Genomic DNA, 24,625 nt, shown 5'->3' on the forward strand with positions numbered 1-24,625 from the left:
TGAAATGTCATTAAACCTACTTCCGCATCATCAGGGAGGATTCCCAACAGCCACAGACGACCTGCAGAACACAGCGCAGTCGCGCAGCCGCCCCGATCTGCAGGAGGAGCAGGGTTTGGACTGGCCGGGGTCCTCCAGGGCAGCAGGCACGTGTCAGGAAGGGAAGAGAGCTGGACCGGCCTGGGCAGGGGCAGCCTGGGGCAAGCAGAGGGCTGTTGGTGCTGCCAGCCGAGTGCTTCCAGGAGGCTGCTTCTGAATAGCAGCAGTGTCCCCTCTGCACTGGCCCCTGGAGATCTGCGTGGGCAGCTTTGACCAGCTCCAGATCGCAGAGCTCCTTGACTGCCGGCCAGAGATGACAGGTGTCCTGGGTAGGAGGACAGAGGGCTTCCTACGGCCTGCCAGGGACGCCTGCTTCCAGGAAGGCTAGCTGGTCTCTTCTCCCACAGGGACACAGATGTCCTCTGTGCATGGCTCTGTGCTCTGGCCCTTCTTTGGGCCACTGGGAACAGAGTGCCAAACCTGGAGGGAAGGGATGAAGCTCGTGTCCGCCCCTTGCCTCCTGTGGGCTCTGGAGAAGGCACACGTCCCCCGTCTTGCCAGCACCTGTGCCAGTTCAGTGACTGAGTGTGCTACCTCTGGTACAATGGTTGGGGAAATTTTCATTTATTTTGCCAAATTTCCCAAGAGGATGGAAAGCCAACCCAGTCTGTCCAAATTGCATCCAGCCGTCTCCAGATTGTCAGCTGTGTCCTTTGTGAAAGAACTGCCGCTGTCCACCAAGGGAGGCCATGCCTGGCAGCGACCCCGGCGCTCAGTTAATATTGATGATTCCCGGGAAGGCTGCCTGCTTCTGCCTCACTGCCCTGAGCTGGCGGCTCAGTTGTGATTGGGGACCCACCTGTGACAGATTCCACATGAGTACAGCGCAGGCTGCACCTCTGACGCCTCAGGGGGCCGGCTTCTGAGTTGGGGCTGGGCCTGTGTTCTGCTTCCTCTTCCTTGACCACTTGGGGCCAACGGAACTCTTGGATCCTTCTGGGTTTGGGCAAGGTATGGAGTGGGGCTTGTTCTGGAACCTTCTGTGCTGGAGCCGAGTGAAGGGAGGAGGCTCTAGGAGCAAGTTGACGCCCCCTGCTCCCAATCTGTACCAGGGCCCATGCACTGGAGCCGCTTAAAAGAATGACCCAGCGAGGCCACAGTTGAGGTGCGTCTTGTGGAGGATCCAGCCCTCTCGTTCTCCTGTGGGTTGGGGACAAGCACGTGGTCCCTTAGCTTTTCTTTCCTGTGAACCATGGACCATTTTAGAGGTTTCCTTCTTTCCGGAGGTCATGAGCTAGGAGCTGGCTTCAGGTGTGACCATGTGACGTTCACAGAGAGGAAATCTGCATGAAGCTTCTGAAAGTGTTCCCTCGGAGGAAACAGAAGCCCGCGAGGCCCACCGCCCTCCCTGGGATCAACCTGGGAGCAAGCAGCTGTCCGCTTCCACTTCCGGCTCTCCTGAAGGAGAGTGCAGGACGGTCCCCGTCAGGGCGCCGTGCCCTGCCGCAGCGCCCAATCTGCCTGGTGGCCCAAGTGAAGTTTCCTGGGTGACTCTGTGATGTGATCTAGACGCCCTCGCGGCGCAGCTGGGCTTGAGTTTGGAGTGGTGGACACGTTCCAGATGCTCCAGTGCGTGGGCCCCGGTGCAGGATGACACTCTCCTTTTTCCTTTTGAAAGTCTCACAGGTGTGTATTTAATTAAAATGTCTTCGCAAGATTTTCTCTTTTTCCTTTTTCTTAAGTGGCGACTCCTAAGCTCTGGAGTTCAGGGTTAGGGTCACCACGTGTGCGGATCCTTGGGCCGCGGGCGGTACCCACAGCATGCATGTAGGAAGGGAAGTCACTCGTCCCTCCCGGGAACTGAACAGGAGGTGCGCGGCACGTGTGACCAGCAGAAGCAGAGCTGCGCCCAGTCGTCACTCTGGTTTTGGGTCAGGTGCTTCCGTCAGTGCATTGAAGGTCACTTCAGAGCTGGTTGCCGGTGTTAGCATCAAACCAGAATGTCACACTCCTGCTCTCCTCATTTTTGGGCTGCTCCAGGGCAGAAATCATGCTGTCTCTACAGCACGCCTGGTGCACAGCTGTGCTCAGCAAATTCCAGCCAGTGAGTGAATTTCCCATAGTGAGGTCCGCTGCTAGGGTCCGCCAAAGACTTCGTGGTCCTGAGCCCATGTCCTCTGTCAGCCACCCTCTGGGCTCTCTGTGCCCTGGGCTCCATCAACATGCTATTTGCATTCACATCTGAATAGTTGATGCAGGTGTGGGCCGGATCCTAGAGTCCACTGTGGGGCTGGAGTCTTCCCGCTGACCGGGTCAGGGGGCCAGGGGGTCAGGGGGTCCTCAGCAGCCTCCATCAGGCCAAGGCCGGGAGAACTGATGCTTGATGCACTACTGAGAGCTCACAGCTGCCCCTCAGCTATCTCAGTTTGTTCTTAGAATTTATTCTATCCTTTTTGAAAGCACAAGCTCCAGAACTGCAAGAGGTAGATTGTTACCATGTGTCGCTCTTGTCCATAATTGTTACCATGTGTCGCTCTTGTCCATACAGAGAGGGAAACAGCAGCAGCGCTGGTTAAATGTCCCTTAAGCTTCCTCACCTGCAGAGCCCTGTCTGCACAGGTGTCTCAGTGGGGGCTGGGCAGCGGGTGTGACCACAGGACTAGGCCATCCTCCCCAGACTTGCTCCCAGGGACACCCCCCTTCCCCTTTGGGAAGGACATGGGGACTCAGTGACATTCTGCATCCTGTGGTGGGTGGAGGTCACGTGGTCATTTTATGATCACTCAGGGAGCAGGTGATTATGATGCATGCACTTTTGTATTTATTTATTTGTGTGTTTGAGTAGAACAGAGGGCTGTCGGGTGCCCACCTGTAATCACAGCTACCTGGGAGGAGGCTGAAGCCGAAAGATCACAAGTTAGATGGCTTTAGCTCTGTCAGAGAGACCCTGTTGCAAAATAATAAAAAGAGTTGGGGGTGTTTAAAAAAAGGGGGGGCTGCTCCCATCGATGACATCAGCCCGTGCTGGCTGTGGGCGCGATGGCAGGACCACCTGGCTTCCGAGCTCTTACAGGGAGGAGAAAGACTTGGTATCTTTTAGGGCAATGGAAAGTGCTTATGAATGCACTTGAGTGCTCAGCCGTGTTTTTCTGTCTGGTCCTTGAAGCTGTCATGAGCTGGTCCAGTACTTTCTAAATCCCAGAGCACTGTTTCTGTGTTCCTGGTCTCTGAGGCCGCCTCGCACACCAGCTCCTGAGCTCGGTCCTCACTGCCCCATCTCTGGGCCTCAGGGAGCCCCTCGGGACCTCTTTCTAGGTATCTACCTGGATCTGCTTCTCAGAACCTGCCGTCTCCCCCTTGAGCCCGCGGTTCCCCCTCTTCTCCCCACCCCCCAACCTGTCACACTGATTCCCTCTGGGACAAGACAGAGGCTCAGAACCTATGCAGAGGCTCAGCTGGGCTGCCGTGTGCTGGGCACAGGCTCGTCTCAGTCTCCTCCCCTGGTGTGGCCCAGACCCATGCCACCTCAGGCTGCTCTCTGCACAGGGCTCAGGGACCATGGGCACGTTCTCCTCTAGGACAGCTCTCTTCCTCACATCCCTGCCTCCCCCGTCCCCAGCCCCTCCAGCCCTCGGGGTCAGCCCTGCTGCTGGGCCCTCCCTGCGCTCCGGTTGGTTCTGTGCTGTGTGTGCATCTGGCCCACGACCCCCAAGCCCACTTCCAGCCCAGACCCTCCCAGCAGCTCCAGGCTGTCACCCGTCCACTCGATGGGTACGTCCCGCAGGCACCTGGGACTCGGGAGAGCTGGGTGTGTTGTGGAGGACGGCGTGAGCTCCTGCGCCCAGGATGTTGAACGTGGACCCCTAACTGCCACCAGCACCCCGGACCCTTCCCTGCCCCTCCCACCCTCAGCCCCTTGTGACCAGCGGTGTTGAGGCCACCTCTGAGCAGTGCCCGTCCTGCTCTCTGGGGCAGCCTGGAAGCCTCTGGTTCCCGTTCAGGACAAGACGGTGAGTGATGAAGTTGCTCACGAGACACTGTGTAGCGCCTGATGTGCCACCACAGGTAGCAGCCAAAGGGTCACAGAGTGTCCAGGGCTACCCTGGGGCCTTCCTGGTACGGACACCCCCTGCCTATCTCCCCACCCAGGACCTGCCCAGCCCTGCTCCCCCAGGAGTCTCTTTCCATTGGGTGAGCCCCTGGCCACTTCTGAGCCACCTGTCCCCTAACCCTTGGTCCCCATCATGGTGGGGTCCCCTCTGTCCATTGCCCAGGCGTTTAGATCCTCAGCTGGCCCTGCTGGGACGGGCTCCTTCCGAGGCTGGGCTGCGGGTCATGCTCTTTCGCGTCTTGCTCTGCACACGGCACCTGTGCAGAAGGCATTGTCACCGTGAGTGCTGGGGGTCTGTTGAACAGGCTCCTCTCTGCTGGGTCCCACCGCAGGCCCACGGAGGCCAGAGTCGTGCCTTCTCGGCCCCCTGCAGGCTGGCAGAGCGGCTCTGGGCCAGTGCCTGTGCACGTCACCGAACCAGAGATCGTCAGGACCCTGGAGTCTTTTCTCCTTCCAGCGACAGGACACACGGGCAGCAGGACATCCCGACAGTCCTACTCACACTGCCTTCCTCCGTCCAGTGCACAGAGGCCGTGGGAGGAAGCGTGAGGCTCACAGGGGCCGGGTAGGAAGTGCTGCAGCGTGCAGTGCTCCCCAAACTGACACTGTACAGCGGGGCCGCGAGGATGCAATCACCCCTGAACCTGGACCGAGGGTTTTGGCAGTGTTCTCCGAGCTGCCCTCTCGCAGTGCCAGGTCCTGCAGCAAAGACAACAGGGAAGCCTCCCGACTGCAGGAACTTCCGCGGATGAGGGTCATCCTAACGCCAAGCACCTGGGCCACAAAGGGCACTGAACATTCCTGCCAAATGCCACTCAAATGTGCCAGGAAGCAGACCGCCCTGTGTGGTCCGGAGTGCCTACCCTCCTGGGGGATGGGTGCGGGCCTCTACTGTGTCCTCCTCTGGGAACTTGGCATTTGTCTTCGCAGGGCAGGGCTGTGCGTGAGAACATCCCCACCCACTTCCAGATGCCGCTATGTCCAGGTCACAGGCCAGGCTCCGACCCTGGCTGCTGTGCGTGCAGCCCTGTTCAGCTATGGGGTCGGTTTGCAGCACCCTGGCTCTCTCCCGCAGACCCCAGCCTGCGATGGAAGCCCTTCTGAGAAGCCCTTCTGAGCCCTCCGGCCCTCGAGAATGAGGCACCCCACAGACGTCCGTCAGGTCTGTGTGTCGGGAGGCCTTATCTCCATGCAGAGCAAGCCCCAAGCTAACACCTGCACCAGATCGGTACCATGCAGCCTCCAGACTGTGGAGAGTTGGTCAAAGAAACGTTGGCCTTGCATCTCTGCCCCCCCCACCCCGTGTGAACCTTGTGAGAGACTTGTCATTATGGTAATTGGTGTCCTCACATGGGGACCTTCTGACAACTGTGTTTCCACGCTCAGCATCTGGGGAAAGTGTCTCTGCAGGCAGATTCATCAGCACCAAAGGACTGGAGAGCCCATGTGCTCCCCTGCCGTGGCTGCGGGATCAGCCACCTCTGCAGTAATGAGCTGTGTGACCCACTGGTCTGTGAGCTGCCCTGGAGCAGCTGGGCGCAGCTGTCTGACCATGCTGACCTCTAAAAGGACGTCCGTGACACTCACTGTGACTTGGCATGTTTCACTTCACTGGAACAACAGCTGCCTCACAGCCCTGGACGGTCAGACCTGCCTTCCAGGTTGGAGGCCGACTCACCCCTCTCAGAGCCCGTGGTGTGGAGCTGAGCTGTTTGTCAGGAGCTTTGGGCCGAGCGGGGCACTCCCGGCAGGGCAGATGGCGTCCTGTGGTCTCAGGTGCGAGAGGTTCTGGTGCCAGGGGGCCTGTTTCCATGTGCCTCTCCAGGGACTGCCGTCCAGCCAGGACCATGTGGCTGCCTCACAGCCGAGCCCTGGCCAGGCCACGGGTTCTTAGGTCAGGAAGGTGAGGGGCAGTTGTGGGCACAACTGAGAGTCAGTTGGCGCAGCAAAAAGAGCTCTTGCCCCGCGAGCGGTCCCCACCCACCCGCAGCCCGAGATGCCGAGGCTCAGGTGCGGCGAGCGCTGTGCACAGGGGAGGCCGAGGGCCCCGAGGAACCCCCGCAGCCTACGTTTTCCACCAGCGTCCACAGCGGTGGCCTGGTCCTGGGTGGCCGCACTAAGCCGCTGTTCCAGGGAGCAGAATGCCCTCCTCCCTCTCTGCTATTTCAGGCGAGGCCCAGTTTTCCTGGAAACCGGTTATTATTTTGTTGGTTTAGCAGCTGAACAAACACAGATAACAATGATCTAGTAATTGATGGGGTGCACTTGTCTCAAGGCAGCGCAGAAACCGGAAGTCGAGGCCAGGCTGTGCTTCGCCTGATGTCTGCCTGGGACACAGACTACCCAGAGGTCAGGTTGCCACATAGGGGCTGTGAGGGACACAGAGGAGACTCATTCAAAGGGCTTCACCTGCCCCATGTGGATGCCCGAGAGAAAGAGCCGCAGGCTAGATGCAAAATACGGATCCACGATGAAAACCTGCTCCCAGACAGAGGCAGTGGGGACACTGATGGAGTTGGGTTCCCATCTGCTTCCAGCCCCTCTGGAAACGCACAGACCCTGCCACTCTGCAGGAGCCTGGTCTTCAACAGCCAGCGGCACAGGCTGGACTCCAGAGCTTGGGTGGTAGGGGAGGGGCCTGACTCCCATGGGCCCTGGGCTAGAGCCACCCCCACTTCCACCGGGCCTCAGGGCTCAGCTGTGGTTTTCTGGCACCCCTGGGCTAAACCAATACCTGAAAGTCCAGACTTCACAAGCATTCTCCACCTAGCAACACTCCAGCCATTGGTATTCACTTCCAGTTGCCCCTGTAACTGGCTGCTGTGTACTTAGTGGCTTTGAATGACACACATTGAATGCTTTTACGCTTCTGGAGGTCATGAGTTCAGAACCCTCCCACTGGGCGAAAGTGGAGGTGCCGGCAGGGTTCCTTCCTGCCGGGGCAGGCAGGGAGAATCCCTTTCCCTGTCTTTCTGGGCTCTGGCAGCCACTGCCCATGCCCCGGCTCTTGGCCCCTTCCTCCACCCTCAGAGCCGGCAGCCTGCCCCCCCCCCTACTTCTCCTTCCCTGACTCTGACCCTCCCAGCCCCTGATGAGCACTCTCTACGAGACTTGGGGCCACCTACAGCCCAGTGCAGGCTCCCCATCTCAGAGTCCTTAACCACATCTGCAAAGTCCCCTTTGCCATGTACAGTAATACAGTCGCAGGTCCTGGGGGCCAGGATGCAGGCAGCTTGGAATCACCGTTCACCATTTGAAAAGAGAATTTCCAAAAGGGAAAACATTCTTATTTCATTACCAGTTGCAGTTTCTTATGGACAGGCCACCTGTGCTTACTGGGCTCCGATTCACCCTGGAGTCAGCCTCCGTCGGCCACTCTCCCTGTCCCACAGTGATGTTTCTGATATATTTGGTTTTTGTCATGGTGAAGCTCTGGAGCCAAGGAGGTGGCTCCAGAAGACAGTGGGGTGCCCTAATCTGACCATGCCACCCAAGATGCCATCAGACCCACAGGCTGCAGTGGGGCTCCTCACACGAGCCCCCCACCCCCACCCCCACCAGAGCCGTTCAGAATTAAGTGGTCTTAGGTGTCCTTGTCCCCTCTCCTGCCCCTCCAGCCGGGAGGATGCCATCAACGCTGCTCTGCAGAGCTCTTCCAGGACTTCCCGAACTGCTCCCCACTGGGCTCCTGACGGTCCTGCTCGTTGGGGGACACAGATGGCCTCGTTTCCCAGCTGAGGGGAGCTGAGCTTCTGTCTGGCCAGCAGTGGGGCTCCTCTGGCCAGATGCCTCCGAGGTAGGGGAGGAAGTGAGGCCCCTCAGAGACCCAGGTGGCCTCTGGGCCCAGCTCCCGCCTGCACCAGGAACCTGCCCTCCACACCTGGACTCTGAGAGCCAGCTGGGGGCAGCTGTCAAACCCACACCTGGGTGTCACCACAGAGGGACTTTGGGTAGGTGACTGGTATGTCACCAGCCTTACTGTGCACCCTGGTGACCAGCAATCTTGCCTCAAGGAACGTGTCCTGGAAAGCACTCACATGAGACCCACGGGGCTGGCCAACACGGGGATCAGGACATTGGGTTTGCGGCTGGCCTGCTCCATGTGCTGTCATTGCTGTGTGGACGTGGCCCTGCCTGACCCTGCCCTGCCTCCCACCTTGACTCAGGGCAGTTTCAGGGAGAGACAATCACTGGCCTGTGAGCATGGTGGCCCCTCCACGTGTCACTGCCCAGGGAGCTGGGCACTCTCTCCTCTTAGCAGGAGGGGCAGCCCCTGTGCTGGTCCGTGGAGATGGGGGCGGGTTTCTTGGGGTCTGGGGCAAGGGCTGGGTTGCACAAGGTTCCGATTCTCCCCGGGGAGCCCTGCCTCGCTGATTGCTCAAGGCCACCCACTAGAGAAGTCGCAGCTGGGTCACTCTGGGGTGCTGAGGAAATCAGAGTTTGTGCAAACCCAGCAGGGAGGTGGCTGAGCCAGGGTGCAGCTCTAGAACCGCGGTTCCGGTTCCTCCCGGGGCCAGACAGCGGCTGGGAAAGGGCTGCTGGGAGGGGGTTGTGGGCAGGCAGGAGCCTTTCCTCAGACTCGGACCCCCAGCCCCTCTGGCCCCTGCCCCTCAGGCCCCGGTTCCCTCTGGCCCCTGCCCCCTCTGGCTTCTGCCCCTCTGGCCCCTGCCCCCTCTGGCCCCTGGCCCCCTCTAGCCCCTGCCCCTCCGGCCCCTGCCCCCTCTGGCTGTCCCCATTCAAGCACTGCACTTATGTCCCTCCCCACACCCTGAGCACTGTGCAGGCCCCCTCATGGCCAGCAAGGCCTCTCATGGCCTCTTTTCCCTGAGCAGCTGCCCTGCAGCGCTCTACCCTCGGGCCTGCTGCGGGCTCTTTCCTGGGTCAGGAGTCCTCCTTCTCAGGATGACCCTCCCTCCCCCAACTCAGAGGCCAGAGCTCACGCCCGGACAGTCACCTCGAGAGCATGTCCACAGCACCCAGAGCCTGAAGGTCTGTTAGGTTTTTCCTTTTAACAGTACCTTCCCCAGTATGCACACTCACACACACACACACACTCACACACTCACTTATATACACACACACACTCACATATACTCACACTCTCACACACACATACTCACATACACACACACACTTACACACACTTATACACACGCACACATATACAAACATACTCACACACACACACTCACATACACACATACTCACATACTCACACACAAACACACATACTCATACACACTTATATATACACATATACACACACATATATACACACATACTCATACAACACACACTCAGTTATACACACACATACTCTCTCTCTCTCTCTCTCTCACACACACACACACACACACACACACACACACGGCCTGACGAGGAGTCACTGGGCTCTATTCCTAGCTCCTCACATGGTAGGGCTCGTCACAGGTGTGTGTAAAGGGCCGTGGACGAGGGCTGGTTGTGGACTCCTGGGGCCTTGAAGTGACGGTGGCACGTCAGCCTCACGTCAGCCTCTCTTCTGCACAGGAGCTCCGCAGTGCGTCAGGAGGGCGCGTCCACTGTCTGCAGGCTTAAGAGTCCCTGGGACTGGAAACCCAGTTTCTCGGGTCTGGGGACCAGAAGGAGCTCTCGAGTCCCCCTGTACGTAGAGGAAGGCAAACTGGTGGGACTGGGACCCAGAGACGAGGGTGTTTGGGCTGACGTGTTTGAAGTCAATCTAGTCACCGCTGTTGGAAAACCGGAAGCTTCACGTGGTGGGTTTCAGCTCTCCTTGGGAACTCCAAAGGCTCTGAACCACTGGGCCTGCATGTCTGCAGGTAGCTCCCAGCTGGCTCTGGTCACCCCTGCTGGGCCCCTTCCGTGTCCTCCAGCCATCCCGACGGGTCCCTTAGGTCAGCATGTGAGAGTGCCGGTCATCTCGCCCTCCTTGGAGGGGGCAGGCGGCCTCCCAGGCTCCGACATAGGGCTGGCATTCTCTTCCTTGACAGGAGTGACCCCCGCTGAGAGTCCCAGTCAGGGTGGGCTGCAGAGCAAGCTGCCCCTCAAAGACCCTCTGGCCCCCGGGCTTCCTCTTACTGTGTGCCTCTTGTACTTTTGTCACTGCTTCCTGAGCCAGCGGAGGAGGCACCGGGCAGCTTGGGTGTCTGGGGAGGACCCACCCAAGGACTCTGCAGGCTTGGAAGTGGCTCCATAGCTGTTTGCGCTGCCGCCTCCCTGGCCGCTTAGCAGGGCTCCCTTTCTCTCGGAGTCTCTGCTGCCCGCTGATGGGGTGAGAATGAGCAGGAGAGGGCGCTCGCCCAGTGCCCTGCGATTCTGCTCGCCCAGGGTGTGCGTCAGTGTCACTGTAGTGAAACGAAGCGCCTGTCACTTCAGCATCCCTGGCTGAGCAGGGCTGGCGTCCAGTGGGCATTGAACAAATGCCAACTACAGGGAACCTTGCTCACTTACCTTGAAGCAAATATCTTCCTGCCTGCGTCATACCTGGCTGATACTATTGCATTGAATTGTTAGAATTTACTCCGCATTTTGCTTTATACATTTCATTTCATTTCCATTTACTGCTCTTTGGATAGAGAACACAGTCTCCACAAGGGCCCCAGACATCTGACCCAGCCTTGCTGTTTCAGAGGCGGAGACGCAGCCTCCTGGCCTGGGGAGAGGGGCCGGCCACAGCCTAGTCCCACACCCCACGCTCTGAGGTTTAACTGCTGCCTGCTGAGCTTACAGAGCCCTGTCACTACAAAGCTCTCTTGAACTGAGCTCTGCACCTCTCTCTTTTTGGACAGAGATGGGCTCGGTGGGGCTCCACTGGCATGTGCCATTGCCACTGTGGTGGCCAGAGCCAGCCATTCTGTCTTTTTGACTCAGGGTACTTAAAAACCCCATGGGCGGGGAGCATGGAGGGATCCACTGTGGGTGCATGAGCAGCGAGCTCCTAGGAGGCAGGAGGGGCCTCTTGATAGCCAGCTGCCCTCAGCAATATGCTGACCCAGTGCCCACGGAAGCCTGTCCTGGGGGTGTGGACTGCCAGGGATGCAGAGAGGCTGCAGAGGTGCTGTCCCCAGGAGGGCTGCCTCTCCTCGCCGTCTGCCCTCAGCCCGGGCACTCCTGGATGAGCAGTGGGGGACCTGGCTGGGAGTCTAGCCCTGGAGCCACCCATGGGCCACCACCCAAGCCACCCGCTCCCTGCCCCCATGAGCTTGTTCATTCCTTCAGCAAACTACCACGAGCACCTCTTTGGTCAGGGTCCACCCTGGGAAGAAGTAGAAATGAGTCAAAATGAAATGCAGGCGAGCTGTGGGGCAGAGAAGAGCCCGCAGTTAATTTTAAACAGTGGAGGGAAGCTTCTCAGAAGCCGAACCTCGTGGTCTGTGTGGAATCCTGGAGTGGCCTTGGGGAGTGGCAGGGGTTGCAGAACCCAGGGACCAGAGGGGTCGTCCATTTCTAGCAGCGGCAGCCCAGGGAGAGGAGCTGGACAGAGCAGGGGAGCTCAGGAACCGTTGGAGGGCCTGAGGGGTGTGGAGGGCCTGCGGCTCTGGCTGGAGGGAGGGATGAGGAGGAGGCCTGGGGAGTCTGGGGCTTGGCCGGGTGCCTGCCCAGCACGAGGCTGTTCCCTGGTGACCTGCTCCAGCTCAGGTGGGTGCTTCCTTGCCTGGCCGTGGCCTGGGTCTGCTGTGCGGGGGTGGGAAGGGGCAGAAGGTGCTTTTCCTGAAAGCCCAGAGGAGCTTTTGAGCGGCCGGAGGAGCCCTGATTGCTGGTGTTTATTTGCTGTGTGTTACCGAGTGCCCACCACCTGCCTGTCGTGCAGCAGCTATTTAACAGTGACAAGGACCGTGGCTGCAGGGGCCTCGCGGTTCTGCAAACGAGACACCTGTCCTAACTTGCAAACGTGGGCCTTGTGGTAGCCGAATCTCTGCCTGTGCTGAGTCTGTTTCTGTTTCCCCCGCAGATGCCCTAAGGCCACTGAGCTGCTCAGAGGGCTGCCGTGGTGGCCCGCAGCTCCCAGGCCACCTGCATGTACGTGGCAAGCTCCTGCTGACACACCTGGAAAGCCACCTTGGGTTCCACCAGCGTCGTCCTCAACAACCCTCCCAGACCATGGAGGCCCCCGAGGTCCCCGTGGGCTCCCTGGTTGACTTTGGGACGGAGCCGCCCACCGCCCCTCCCCTGGAGGCAGCGCCCTCAACACTGCAGGACGGGGATGGCTCCCTGGGGGACGCTGCCTCAGAGAGCGAGACCACCGAGTCCGCGGACAGCGAGAACGACGTGGGCGAGTCGCCCTCACACCCGTCCTGGGACCAGGACCGCCGCTCCTCCTCCAACGAGTCCTTCTCCTCCGGCCAGAGCGCCGAGTCGGCCCAGGACGAGGACGCCCTGGCATCGCGGGAGTTCATGCGTGGCTACGTGGAGAAGGTCTTCTCAGGAGGGTAGGCCGCGACGGTCAGCTTGGCCCTGCCACCAGGCTCGGGGACGTGCCTTCTGCTCTAGGCTCAGCCTCCTCCCAGGGACCACGTGGGGCTGGTGCAGCGGCTCTCAGTCCCCGGGGCTGCGGTCAGGTCATGAGGGAGCCTCTCAGGGACACCCAAGCCCAGGCCCCACCCGGAAATAGTCCCACCAGCTGCCAAGGCCAGCCCACCACGTGCAGGGCCCTGGGAGATGCTAGAGGGCCCAAGGGCAGCCATTCCGGCCCCATCCAGCCCCGTCCCCTCCCTGTCCAGCCCCTGGCCCCTACTCATACAGTCCTGTCAGCACCGGGCAGAGCTGTAGTGGACCGTCCATCCTCCCTTCCCCTTAGTGTCCTCACTCACCTCCCACCTTGTGAACGCCTCCGTGGGCATTCCAGGCAGGACAGGACTGTCCGCGCTACCTTCAGTGGCCTCTTATTGTGTGGGCAGCACCCCGTGGCCGGTCAGATGGCGGGAAACTGCACGGGTCCTCTGTAATCCCGATGTGCTCTGCCAATTGCTGGTCCTCTCGTTCCAGAGTTTTCTCTGTGCTTCCCAAGTCAGGTTTGGGGAGGGGCTGGCTCTGTGGGGTCACCACTTCCTGTTCTGCCAACCCTGCCTCTCCGCTGTGTCCACGGGGAGTCGTGGAGCCTGGTGCTGAGTGGTTTCTTCCCATCGACGGTCTCATCAGGGCCGTGGTTGGCAGGCGGCTGCGTTGCTTGCTGGGATCACACGGGGAGGCACGGGTGGCAAGTGTCCAATACCGTGTCTTATTCTGCCTCCTGGGGAGTGCAGGGGTGACCAATTCCTGAGCAGCTGCTGTGCAGGGTCCCTGTGGGCACCTCTGTTGGAGGAGCGAGCTGAGGGCGCGGCAGCAGGAGCGCCAGGCTCTGGAGGGCCTCCAGCTCTTCCCTCTCATGGTGCTTAGTGCCTCAGCCAGGCAGGGAGCCCCCGTCCTGCCGGGGTCCCAGGTGGTAGAGGTTGATTTTCAGCATCCAGAGCAGCACCCCAAACCCTGCTGGGTGTGGGCCTGTGGGCCAGCTGCACCGCAGAGCCTGGGCTGGCACAGGTGCCGTCTTGGCCCCCAGCCCCTCTGAGCGCGAGCTGCCTTCCAACAAGGTCTGGGGACACTCGCCCACACACGGGAGTGTGAGAGAGCCCGCTTGAGGGACCCTTGTCCAGGCTCAGCAGCAGCAATGAGAACCGTGGCCTGGTGACACTCCGAGAGCCAGGTTTGCTACCATGCTACCAGGCTCCAGCCTCCCGTCTGAGTGGCAGGGAGGACTCAGATGACCCTTCACACGCAGGCCAGCCTCAGCGTCCTCTGTGCTTTGAGAAGGAGAGAGTCATGCGATAATCCAACGTCTAACGCTCTAGATATGCGTCTGTGCTCCTGGGAGCACCGTGCTGAGGCTCCCCACTTAATTTGATGACGACACTGAAACCGGCCTCCTCTGCAGACACCTAGAAAAGGGAGCGAACCCCGAGGTCCCCTTGCCAGGGAGGCCAGTCTGTATCTGCAGCAGCTCGTCAGCACGTGAGCCCCGTCCCACAGCCGGTCGCGTGCGTCTTCACGAGCATTCCCCAGGTCACTGCAGATAGCTGGTGAAGTCCTGTTTCATCTGGTGATTTGGGGTCAAGGAGACCAAGATATTTTCCACAAACCCCTAAATAAATGCACGTCACATAACCCATCCACCTCCTGCCCTCGTCTTCACTTTTGAGTCTTTAGATCTGAGGAAGAGTATTGGCTGCTCCCCAAAAGAACCAAGAGCTCTCAGGGTCCTGTCCTTGTGGGGGCTCAGACCTCACTGGGGTTGAGCCGGAGGGCAGGGGACAGAAGGCGCTGTGGAACCGGGAGACCTGGTGGACTCTGAATCTCGGCCCGCAGGCCAGGTGGATTCTCAGCCAGGCCTCCCCAGGGGTGCAGGAGGGGAGGCCCCAGGTGGGAGGCCGGCCCACGGCTCCGGCTCTTCCCTCCTGTGAATTCGCCCCAGAGCACTGACGTAGCTTCACTCTGCCTTCTCTTCAGGGAGGACTTGGATCAGGAGGAGAAGGCCAAGTTTGGGGAGTACTGCAGCAGCCAGGATGGGAAAGGCCGCGAGTGGTTTGCTCGATACGTGAGCGCCCAGGTGAGCTGGGGACTCGGGGACCCGCCCAGGGAAGGGCAGGGCGCACTGGGCTGCACTCTGGGGAAAAGGGGAGGGAATCGCCTCACGGAACACGGACCGGGATGTCATGAGAAGGGCCATGTGGGGCAGTGGGAATGGCCAGGGCGCGTGTGACGCCCGCCCTGGGGGAGAGGGAGAAACTCACGCCCGCGAGGTTGAGAACGTTCTTGTAAAGCCAAGTACGAGGGCTCTGGTCATGAGTATCTTTTATTGAATAACCCACAGTGCTCAGAGAATCTATCCAAGACGATGAAGCCAGGTAAAGATAAGGGCATTAACAAAGCTCAGAAAAGAACCAAATTTATCAAGTCTCCAATAGGTTGATTTTTCATTTCTTCTTAGTATTTTTGTCACAAATAAGGCATTCTTCATTTAAAAAAATCAGGAAATGCAAAAGAACCTAATTACCCTCAAATCCAGACCCAGCAGTGCTGCCATCTGGGGCTTGTCCCTCGGGGTTTCCCACCTGGGTGTGACCGTGGGAGTTGTTTTCAGTCCCTGGGCAGAGGCAGCGGTCCCTCTGCACCCTGTGGGCAGGCTCTGTGGGCCGCACCCTGCAGGGTCCTGGCAGCGGGGAGAGCGGCTGCGATTGGACAGTGTGGCAGGCCCCCCCGGGTGGCCAGCCCCTGACTGCCTGCCCCTCTCCGCACAGCGCTGCAACTCCAAGTGCGTGTCGGAGCCGACCTTCTACCGGCTGGTGCAGTCCTTCGCGGTGGTGCTGTTCGAGTAAGTGGCCACCCCCTGTGAGGGGCCAGCGTGACTCATGGCCGTGCTGGGCACCAGCTGGCAGCTCTCTGCAGTTCCCCGTGTCAGCCAGGAGTCACGGCCAGGTCTCCCGGGAGCAGAGCTGGCCGCAGCAACTAGAGGGCTACCCTCCCTGTGCCCTCCCCTCCCCCGTGCCCTGGAGGTCCCCACGTCCCATGGTGAAGCATTTCCAATAGTCACCTCACGGGCCAGGCGCCCTGCTGGATGGTGAGGGGCCTCCTGCTGCCTGTGAGCCCAAGAGGCGCGGCTGGAGCTGCATCCGCAGAAGGCCGGGGACATGACGGGGTGCCGATGCAGGGCTGCCACACCACGTGCCACACGGGCTCCTTCCCACGCCATGGCAAGATGGCCAGACCCACTTTGTGCTTTTGGCCTTGAATCAGAGCAAGCGGAGTTCAAGAGGGAGGGACGCTTCTCTGCTGGCTCCACTGACCCCGACCTCCTGGGCAGCTGGAGAGGAGGGGCTTGGAGGGCAAGGGCGAGGGGAACCTTCGGGGCCTGTCAGCACCTGCCCATCACCTCCAGGATGCCTTCAGGCTGGGGCCCGTGTGCCCCCCAGGTCCTGGCTTCTCCCTCCGCCCCCCCCCCCACATCACCAAGCCCATTTGCCCTTCTGGGCCCCAAGGGCTGCCCTCCTTTGCTCCTGCTCCCCTCTCCGCAGAGGGCGCTACTCGGGCCTTCCTCCGCCCCTCTCCTGGGCTCTCTCCTGCTGCACCTGCCCAGCCTCTCCAGGCGCCCATGGGGCTGGGCTGGGAGGGGAGGGATGAGGAGCCTGGTGGAGGGCGTCAGGGAAATGCACCGCAGCAGCACAGGCCAGCAGCGTGGGGAACAGGCGCCGCGGGGTCTCCAGGGTCTCCGAGGGTGCTCGCGAGCACAAGGCGGGTGCAGGTGGCGTCAGGGAGGACCCTGGGCTGGCAGACTCCACTGGTCTATGTGGCCTTCGTGGTCTGTTTAGTTTTAGTTTATGAGCATCTTCGACACCGACTCTATCCTCTGCTCACCGTCTTTTATAGTTTTATTAATTGTTCTTTAAATTGATTAATTTGTTCAAATATTTTTTTTTTAAAGAACAGAAATGACCCTCAGTCCTACCCTCCAGGTGGCTTCTGTTGACCTGCTTTCATCCTCTCTTTTTTTTCCAAAGTGGGAATGGAACCCAGGGCTGCTTCCCCACTAAGCTACATCCTCATCCCCAGCTCTTTTTATTTTTTATTTTGAGACAGGATCTAAGTAAATTGCTGAGGCTGGCCTCAAACCTGTGGTCCTCCTGCCTCAGCCTCCCAAGTGCCTGGAGTCGCAGGCCTGCACCTGCACCTGCACCACCACACCCGGCTTGGGCTTTTGCTTTTCTTTCTGGTGCTGGGGACTGAACCCAGGGCCTTGTGCATGTGAAGCAAGCCCTGTACCAACTGAGCCATATCCCAGCCCTGAGCTTTGTTTAAAGGTAATAATTGTCCAAAGTTAAAGACCACAGAGGGCTGGGCGCAGTGGTACAGGCCTGAAATCCCAGGTACTGCACAGGCTGAGGCAGGAGGGTCACAAATGTGAGGGCAGCCTCGGCCACTTAGCAAGACCATGTCCTAGAATAAAAAGTAAAAAGGGCTGGGGATGGGGCTCGCGGAGTACCTCTGGATTCAGTCCCCAGAACCCCAACAAACAAACCAACCAACCAAAAACCCCAAGTGAACAGGAAGGAAAGGCCTGGCAGGGAACAGAAGGGATTGAGAGGCCAGGGGCAAGGCCGCCCCCTGGTGGCTGCTGTCTTGGCTTCCCCCCTGGGAACGTGGGGAGCAGGCTCAGTGGGTGGATGCCCTTCCACTGAGGCGTTGCTGTCACACACAGCTGTGTCCACAGCGGCACTGGCATCCGTGCGGCAGTCTGTGCAGGAGTGTGTGTGGCCGCAGCCGGCACCCTGCGGATGGCTGTTTACGTTGCTCCTTGTCCCCTTGTCCCCAGCATGGTGGCAGCAACATTAAGCCTCCGCAGCCGTGACAGAGTCGCTGCTGCGGCCAGCTGGCACCCATCTTCCCCGTCAGCATCGGTGGCCTTAAGTCAGAACACGGGTGCAGACTTGAAATGTCCCACTGGGCTGAGAATGAGCATGAGGAGGGCCGAGGACAGGCTCGCTCCGCACCCCTTCTCCCGATTGCTGGATGGAATGGCTCTGCGCAGTTCAGGTGGACGTGCGGGTCCAGTCTCCATGTGCAGTAGGAACGACCCTCTGCATTTGCGGAACATTGTTCCTGTTCAAGTTTCTTTTCCATAAAGATTAATTTTGCTTTAAAACAAGGGACAGGAGGAGTAGCTATCCACACACCCCATGTGTCCCCGGCCAGGGGCATCAGCAAGGAACACTGTCTCGGGCCCCAGCCAGGCCCCCGGAGTCAGGCCTGGGGGGCCAGCAGCCCGCTCTCAAGTGCCCTCCAGGGATCCAGTGCTCCTGGCATCTGAGCCTCAGATGTGGGGACCTCCTGTGACTCTGCTGACTCCTGAGCCGCGGAGGCTGGTTTGGACTGAAGCTGGAGGCTGCCCTTGGTCCCTTTTCTGCTCCTGTGTGCTGAGCTGAGTGGACCCTGACTTTCCTCTTTAAAGTGACGCAGGCCAGGCTGAGGTCCAGAAAGGCCTCCCGGTCCAGGGTCAGACCCGGGCTCAGGCTGCGTGCCTGTAGGAAACTCCTGATTGGACCCGAGGGGTCATTTTTGTCACTTGTCTGGTGGCAGTGCCTTGGGAGTGAGGTGCTAATTTGCACGTTGGGGAGTGTCTGGTTAGTGAACTTGCAGTGAGGCCAGGGGGAGCGCTCCTCTCGCCGCCGACCCTGCCTCTCATTTCAGGTGTCATCAGATGGATGACTTCGGACCTGCCAAGAACCTCATGACCATGTGCTTCACGTACTACCACCTGGGTGAGACGGGGCTGGGCCTAGGCAGAGCGCCAACCTGGAAAGCTGAGACCCGTCAACTGCCAATGCGGCCGCTCGGAAAGAAAAGCCTGGGCCTCCAGGAGCGGGCAGGGAGGCTCCTGAGAGGGGGGTGGCCGCACTGAGGTCGGGCTGGCTGTCCCCGGAGCGCGGCCAGGAGCCGAGCTCACTAGGGCAGGAATCCCACGGTGGAGCAGGAACACTGGGCCTGAGGGTCTCAGCTTTATGTTTCAGCAAATTGTGACGCAGCATGGGCTGTCGGGAGGGGAGCAGCCGGGCCCGGACCTGGAGGAGTTGGGGGTGCTGAGCTGTGAGGGCTCTTCTGGCTCATTGCATTGCAAGTTTCTGCATGCTGGAGCTGGGGGCCCTGCTGAGCTGCATGGGCTGTGGCAGAGAGGCTGCTCTGCCCTGTGATGTGGTGCTGGGACCCGCTGAGGAGGGTGGGGCAGGCTGAGCACGGCCTCCCTCCCTCCTCACCGAGAGCCCGCTCCTGCAGCACAGCGCCTTCCCTTGGGCAGGCTCCTGGTCCTCCTGCCCCCACAGACCACTCTGTTCATGCCCCCTGGTCAGTCGACAGGACACCACCGGGCAGGCCCCAGACGCCAGGCCTTTGGCTCAGGTGGAAGGTCCTCCATCTCAAAGCCTGGCTGAGCTGCTGCCTGGCCCACGTCTGTGCTCGGAGCTCCTTCAACTAGTGGAGGACCCAGCCCTGACCTGGGAGGGTGCCTCGGTCTGAGGGTCACTTTGGCCCGGACGGTGCCAGGCCTGCAGTCTGTCGCTGCCCTAAGCAGGGTGTTGTGCGTGGCCTTGGTGCACACTGCTCCGGCCTTCTCTTCCATCCCGTGTTCACCGTCACAGGCCTGGCCAGGTGCCCTGGAGACTGCCCTGACCCTCCACTGTCCTCAGGGCCCAGGGAGGACCTCTTTTTCCTCTCTGCCCACTGCCACAGTCAGGATTCCTGCCATGCACCCGAGCTCCCTGTGTGAGTCTCTCCCTCCTTCCGGTCTCCTCCTCCTCCCCCTCCTCCTGCTCCTCCTCCTCCTCCCCCTCCTCCCCCTCCTCCTCCTCCTCCTCCCCCTCTTCCTGCTCCTCCTCCTCCTCCTCCCCCTCCTCCTGCTCCTCCTCCTCCTCCTCCTCCCCCTCCTCCTGCTCCTCCTCCTCCTCCTCCTCCTTTTCCTGCTGCTCCTCCTCCTCCTCCTGCTCCTGTCCCCCTCCTCCTCTTCCTCCTGCTTCTCCTCCTCCTGCTTCTCCTGCTCCTCCTCCTGCTCCTCTTCCTGCTCCTCCTCCTTCTTCTCCTGCTCCTCCTCCTGCTCCTCCTCCCCTTCTTCCTGCTTCCCCTTCTGCTCCTCCTCCCCTTCCTCCTGCTCCTCTTCCTATTCCTCCTCCTCCTGCTCCTCCTCCTCCTCCTCCTGCTCCTCCTCCTCCTTCTCCTGCTCCTCCTCCCCTTCCTCCTACTCCTGTCCCCTCCTCCCCTTCCTCCTGCTTCCCCTCCTGCTTCCCCTCCTGCTCCTCCTCCCCTTCTTCCTGCTCCTCCTCCTGCTCCTCCTCCTGCTCCTCCTCCTCCTTCTCCTGTTTCTCCTCCTGCTCCTCCTCCTCCTCCTCCTGCTCCTCCTCCCCTTCCTCCTGCTGCTCCTCCTCCTCCTGTTCCCTCTTCCCTCCTGCTCCTCCTCCTACTATTAGTCCCCCTCCTCCCCCTCCTCCTCCTGCTCCCCCTTCTCCTCCTGCTCCTGCTTCTCCTCCTGTTCCCCCTCCTCCTGCTCTTCCTCCTCTCTTGTTCCTCTTCCTCCTCCTGTCCCCCCCAATTCCTCCTTCTTCTACCACCAGGGCTTGAACCCAGGGGCACTTTATGCTGAGCTACACCGCAGCCTTTATTATTTTTATTTTGAGACAGGGTCTGGCTAAGTTGCTTAGGACCTCACTAAGTTGCTGAGGCTGGTCTTGAACTTGTGATCCTCCTGCCTCAGCCTCCTGAGCCTCTGGGGTTATTGCACCCTGCGCAGCTTTCTGTTTCTACGGGGATGGTTCCTGCTGTCTCCTTCCTCTCTCCTGGTTCTTGGCCGACTTCCTGGTAGTTGCATAGGGACCGTCCTCAGAGGGAAGAGCAGCCCCTTCCTTGTGTAGCCCCCTGTCAGGGAGACTGAGGGTGTGCTCCCCACCACCCAGGCTGCCCCTGTGTGCCCAGGGGCTCCTTTCTGGCCCTCAGCCATTTGGGCTGTGCCCACCTGCTTCTCACTTCCCCCTCCTCTCTCTAGGCAAGCCGCACCAGCTCCCCTCCGAGCCCAGGGAGAAGCCCGCGGGCAGCATCGACTCCTACCTGAAGTCCGCCAACAGCTGGCTGGCAGAGAAGAAGGACATTGCCGAGCGGCTGCTGAAGAACACGGAGAACATGAAGGGCTTCTTTGGGGGGCTAGAGACCAAGCTGAAGGGACCCCTGGTCAGGAAGAATGAGTGAGTGTCCTGCGTCGAGGCCTGGTGCCTGGGAGACAGAGGCAGGGCCCCTGTCCAGCTTTCGCCATCTCGGGTCCTGAACTGCTCCTGAGGAGCGCAGCGCTGCCCAGTGTGACTGTCCACTCTGCAGAGCTCCCCCTGGTGTCAAAGGCTGTGACACGCAGGGATGTCCTAGCAGTGTACTTCTGGGCCAGGAGGAGCATGGGCAGCTGAGGGTTGGCCGCAGGGACATCACACACCTGTCCCTCCTTGCTCCTCCTGGGCAGTGAGTGGGGTTCATGGAACACAGGGCAGCCATGGGACTGGACAGAAACTTGGGGCCCTTGAGGACTGGTGGGGTGGTTGCAGGTGCCCAGGCTGAGACACACACAGGAAGGGCACGTCCCCACCATAACCACAGAGGCCCCGACCGCCCCCGGCTAGGTGCAGCCAGTGGCATGGTCTCATCCCGCCGGGCCACACAGTTCAGGTGCAGAGACCACAGCCCGGAGCCGCCTCAGCTCCACATTCCCAGGGCCCAGCTGACGACGGGACCTTGATTCCAGGAGCGTCTTTTCAGCAAACCGCTGAATGCCCACAGCCTGTCTCACCAATGGGAGTGGTTTGACGTGGGCCGCGTTTGTCATTACTGTGATCTTTCTTCCTCAGGGAAGATGAGAACAAGCCCAAGGACAAGCAGCCCAAGACTGGTGAGTAGCGACCCTGAAAAGCTGCTGGGGAGGCGGGGCCTGGAGGGGCGGGGCCCGGTGGGAGGCGGGGCCTGGTGGGAGGCGGGGCCTGAGGGAGGAGGGGCCTTGGTGGAGAGGGGAGGGGCAGGGCCCAGAGGAGGGGACACTGGGGTGAGGCTTGGGGCGGGGTCCTGGGACAGGACTGAAGGGTCCGGGCCTGGACAGACCTTGTAACCCAGACCCCTGCAGGGGTCTGAACCCACCCACCCTTGAGGGGCAGCAGGAAGCAGCAGCAGTAAATCCCAGGGGCTTAACTGGGCCCCCCAGGAGCCGGCCTTAGGGTCCCTGTCTGGTCTATTTTCTTATGAATTTCTGAGGAAGGGCCACTTCTCTAAGGACTAGGCAGAAACCAAAGTCCCTAACTCCAGGGACTCTAGTGCACTCCTGGGAGGGGTGGCCCCTGTGGGTCTGTATGGCCTTTTGGGGGAGGGGCTGTGGTGGCTGCTGACACCTGCCCAAGGCGCTGCCCTCAGCCTCTCTGGTCCTCCTGCAGTGACCGTGTTCAGCCCCGAGGACGAGCAGAAGGGGGAGAAGATCTACCTGTACACACACCTGAAGCAGCAGCCCATCTGGTAAGGCGCCTGGCTGGAGGCCCCTCTAATGGCCTCTGTGTGCTGGACTGCGGCTCAGGAGAGGAGGAGTGAGGGCTCACACACGCCAGACGCCGAGCGAGGGAGGGCCGCACTAGGCCGCAGACCGCCTCCCCGCAGTGTCCCCTCCTCTGGGCCCTGCCCCTCCCCTCCCCACTAAGGGGGTGCAGAGTGCTGCGGGCCGGGGTTCCTTCATGGGCTGGTGGAATGTTGGGGAGGCAGGAGCCGCGACGGCTGAGCATGTGACGGGGGCTGTGGTGGACGTTTCGTGTCACCGTATTTTGTTCAGTGTGGCCGGGGCCAGGCTGCGCCGGCCAGGCCATGCTCTGTCCGCTGTAGAGGGCGAGTCCCACTCCACACTCGCACGTGCTGAGCCGGCTGTGGGAGTGGGAGTCCAGTCGGCCTGGCGTGGCTTCCCCGTGTCCCCACCAGGGTGGGCTGAGGTCTGCGGTGGGCAGTGTCGAGGTGGAAACCCTGAAGAGCTGGGCCCAGTGAAGGCCGCCAGGTCCAGGCGTCGCCTGTGGAAGGCTTGCGTGGCTCTCCCGGGACCAGGGTGGCCGCTCGGCCCCAGCTGCGGGCACGTTTCCCTCCCTGTCCTCTCTCACGCTCACGAGAGTGACCACAGTGCTGCTGGGACTCCAGCTGCTGGGACTGAGCTGAGACCTCCCTGCCCAGGTATTCTGTTCCAGGGCCACGCCCCGGTGGTCAGGGGATGAGGTCCTCCCGGGTCGTCACTGGCACGGCCCTGAGCCCTCTGAAGTGCCCAGAGGCAAGTCTCATCCTCTGGCTAGTGAGGTCCAGAACCTGGAGGTGTCGGACATGGGCCCTCCCTCAAAGGTCACTGTTGGGCCGCAGTAGAACTTCCCACACTAGACGAGGGCCCTGAGAGGGGGTGGCCAGGACGTGCTGCGGAGCCCAGGGCAGAGGCCTGGGCAGGGCCTTCGGGGGACACCCCCATCGGGCTGGACCTGAGCCCCTCCAGGCAGCAGAGCAGGGGAGAGGCTGGACCTGGCCAGGTGGCACCTCAAGGGACGGGGCTCCGCCGGGCCTGGGCCTTGCTGCTGTGTTGTCTGGACGGGGCAGATGCGTCCTGAGGGACCAGATGGCAGATCTTTAGATTTCCTGGGCTGTGTGCTCTCCACCGCCACCACAGCCAGGCCCCGTAGCTCTGTCAGTGAGTAGCCAGGTGACCTTCATCCACAGAAAGAGGCGGGGCCTCCTGTGGCCAGGTGCCGCCTGTGCCGCCCTGTGCCGCCTGTGCCGCCCCGAGCTTCTCGGGAAGACGTCCCGTCCCCGTCCCTGCCTTGTGCAAGGCGCGTCCCTGCTGATTCCCTTTTATGTCGTGAGACCTTGTTCTGTGGAAGAGCTGGACCCCGTGTCCCCTTGGAGCCTCACCAGGAGGCAGAGAGGACACGCACCCCAGGTCCCCAGGCCACCTGACTTCACGCCCACAGCAGCTCCGCGGGCCCCCCGGCCCATTCCGGCCTCCTCTCTCAGGAAGAGGCAGCGCCAGGAGCCCCGGGGACCCCCAGCACCCCCTCCTCAGCTCTGCCTCCCTCCCAGAGCTGCCCAGATACCGGGCGCCCAGCTTCCCCACCAGGTGGCAAGACGCTGGGTGGGACTGTCGGTGCCAACTGTGTCTCCCCACAGGCACACGCTGAGGTTCTGGAACGCAGCCTTTTTTGACGCCGTCCACTGTGAGAGGAGAAAGCGCTCTCCCACCACCAGGTAGGAGCCAAGTGTGGTCCACTCTCCTGGGAAAGAGGACGGGGCAGCTCTCGTCACGGTTTCTGAAGAGGAGAGCGGGAGTGGCCGGGCTGCTGGCTGCTGTCCTCCCTGCCCGGCCTGTAGCCCGCCCACTGCCGAGGCCCGTGCTCAGCCTGCATGAGTGCTTCTGTCCTGGGACCCTGGCATGACTGGCCTGAACCTCCCCGAAATGCACACGCCCTCGGAATGAGGCCTCCGGGACCCCCACCCACCCTGCTGCTCGCTCTGCGGGTCCGGACCCTGGGGACAAGCCGCGGTGACAGGGTCCCGGGTGGAGGGCGGCCACCACCCTGACTCTGGAAGCGCTCCTTCTGCTGCCAGCTCACCCTGTGCTGAGGGTGACCTGCCCCTCAGAGGCCCGAGAAACACGAGGACGCGCAGGGTGGAGGTCGGCGCTGACTCACCCCCAGGGACAGAGCCCCTGCTCCCCCTGGCTGGACACTGAGTCCCCAGGGACAGAGTCCCTGCTCCCCCTGGCTGGACACTGAGTCCCCAGGGACAGAGCCCCTGCTCCCCCTGGCTGGACACTGAGTCCCCAGGCACAGAGCCCCTGCTCCCCCTGGCTGGACACTGAGTCCCCAGGCACAGAGTCCCTGCTCCCCCTGGCTGGACACTGACTCCCAGGGACAGAGCCCCTGCTCC

The 24,625-nt window shown here is 61.0% G+C and overlaps 1 protein-coding gene across 2 annotated transcripts in view; it reads left to right on the forward strand.

Annotated features, from left to right (window-relative positions):
• Kiaa0513 (KIAA0513 ortholog) overlaps positions 1 to 24,625 on the forward strand; it is a 51,284-nt gene that overhangs the window by 18,160 nt on the left and 8,499 nt on the right. For both annotated transcript variants that reach the window (XM_077105827.1, XM_077105828.1), the window contains exons 2-9: positions 12,102 to 12,579; positions 14,630 to 14,729; positions 15,421 to 15,494; positions 18,365 to 18,435; positions 20,703 to 20,898; positions 21,547 to 21,587; positions 22,120 to 22,198; positions 23,867 to 23,944. In XM_077105827.1, the coding sequence (XP_076961942.1) occupies positions 12,251 to 12,579; positions 14,630 to 14,729; positions 15,421 to 15,494; positions 18,365 to 18,435; positions 20,703 to 20,898; positions 21,547 to 21,587; positions 22,120 to 22,198; positions 23,867 to 23,944 (968 nt within the window). In that variant the 5' untranslated portion in view covers positions 12,102 to 12,250. The remainder of the gene's footprint in view (positions 1 to 12,101; positions 12,580 to 14,629; positions 14,730 to 15,420; positions 15,495 to 18,364; positions 18,436 to 20,702; positions 20,899 to 21,546; positions 21,588 to 22,119; positions 22,199 to 23,866; positions 23,945 to 24,625) is intronic.

Source organism: Callospermophilus lateralis, chromosome 18, assembly GCF_048772815.1.
Source record: "Callospermophilus lateralis isolate mCalLat2 chromosome 18, mCalLat2.hap1, whole genome shotgun sequence".
In the NCBI taxonomy this organism is placed as follows: domain Eukaryota; kingdom Metazoa; phylum Chordata; class Mammalia; order Rodentia; family Sciuridae; genus Callospermophilus; species Callospermophilus lateralis.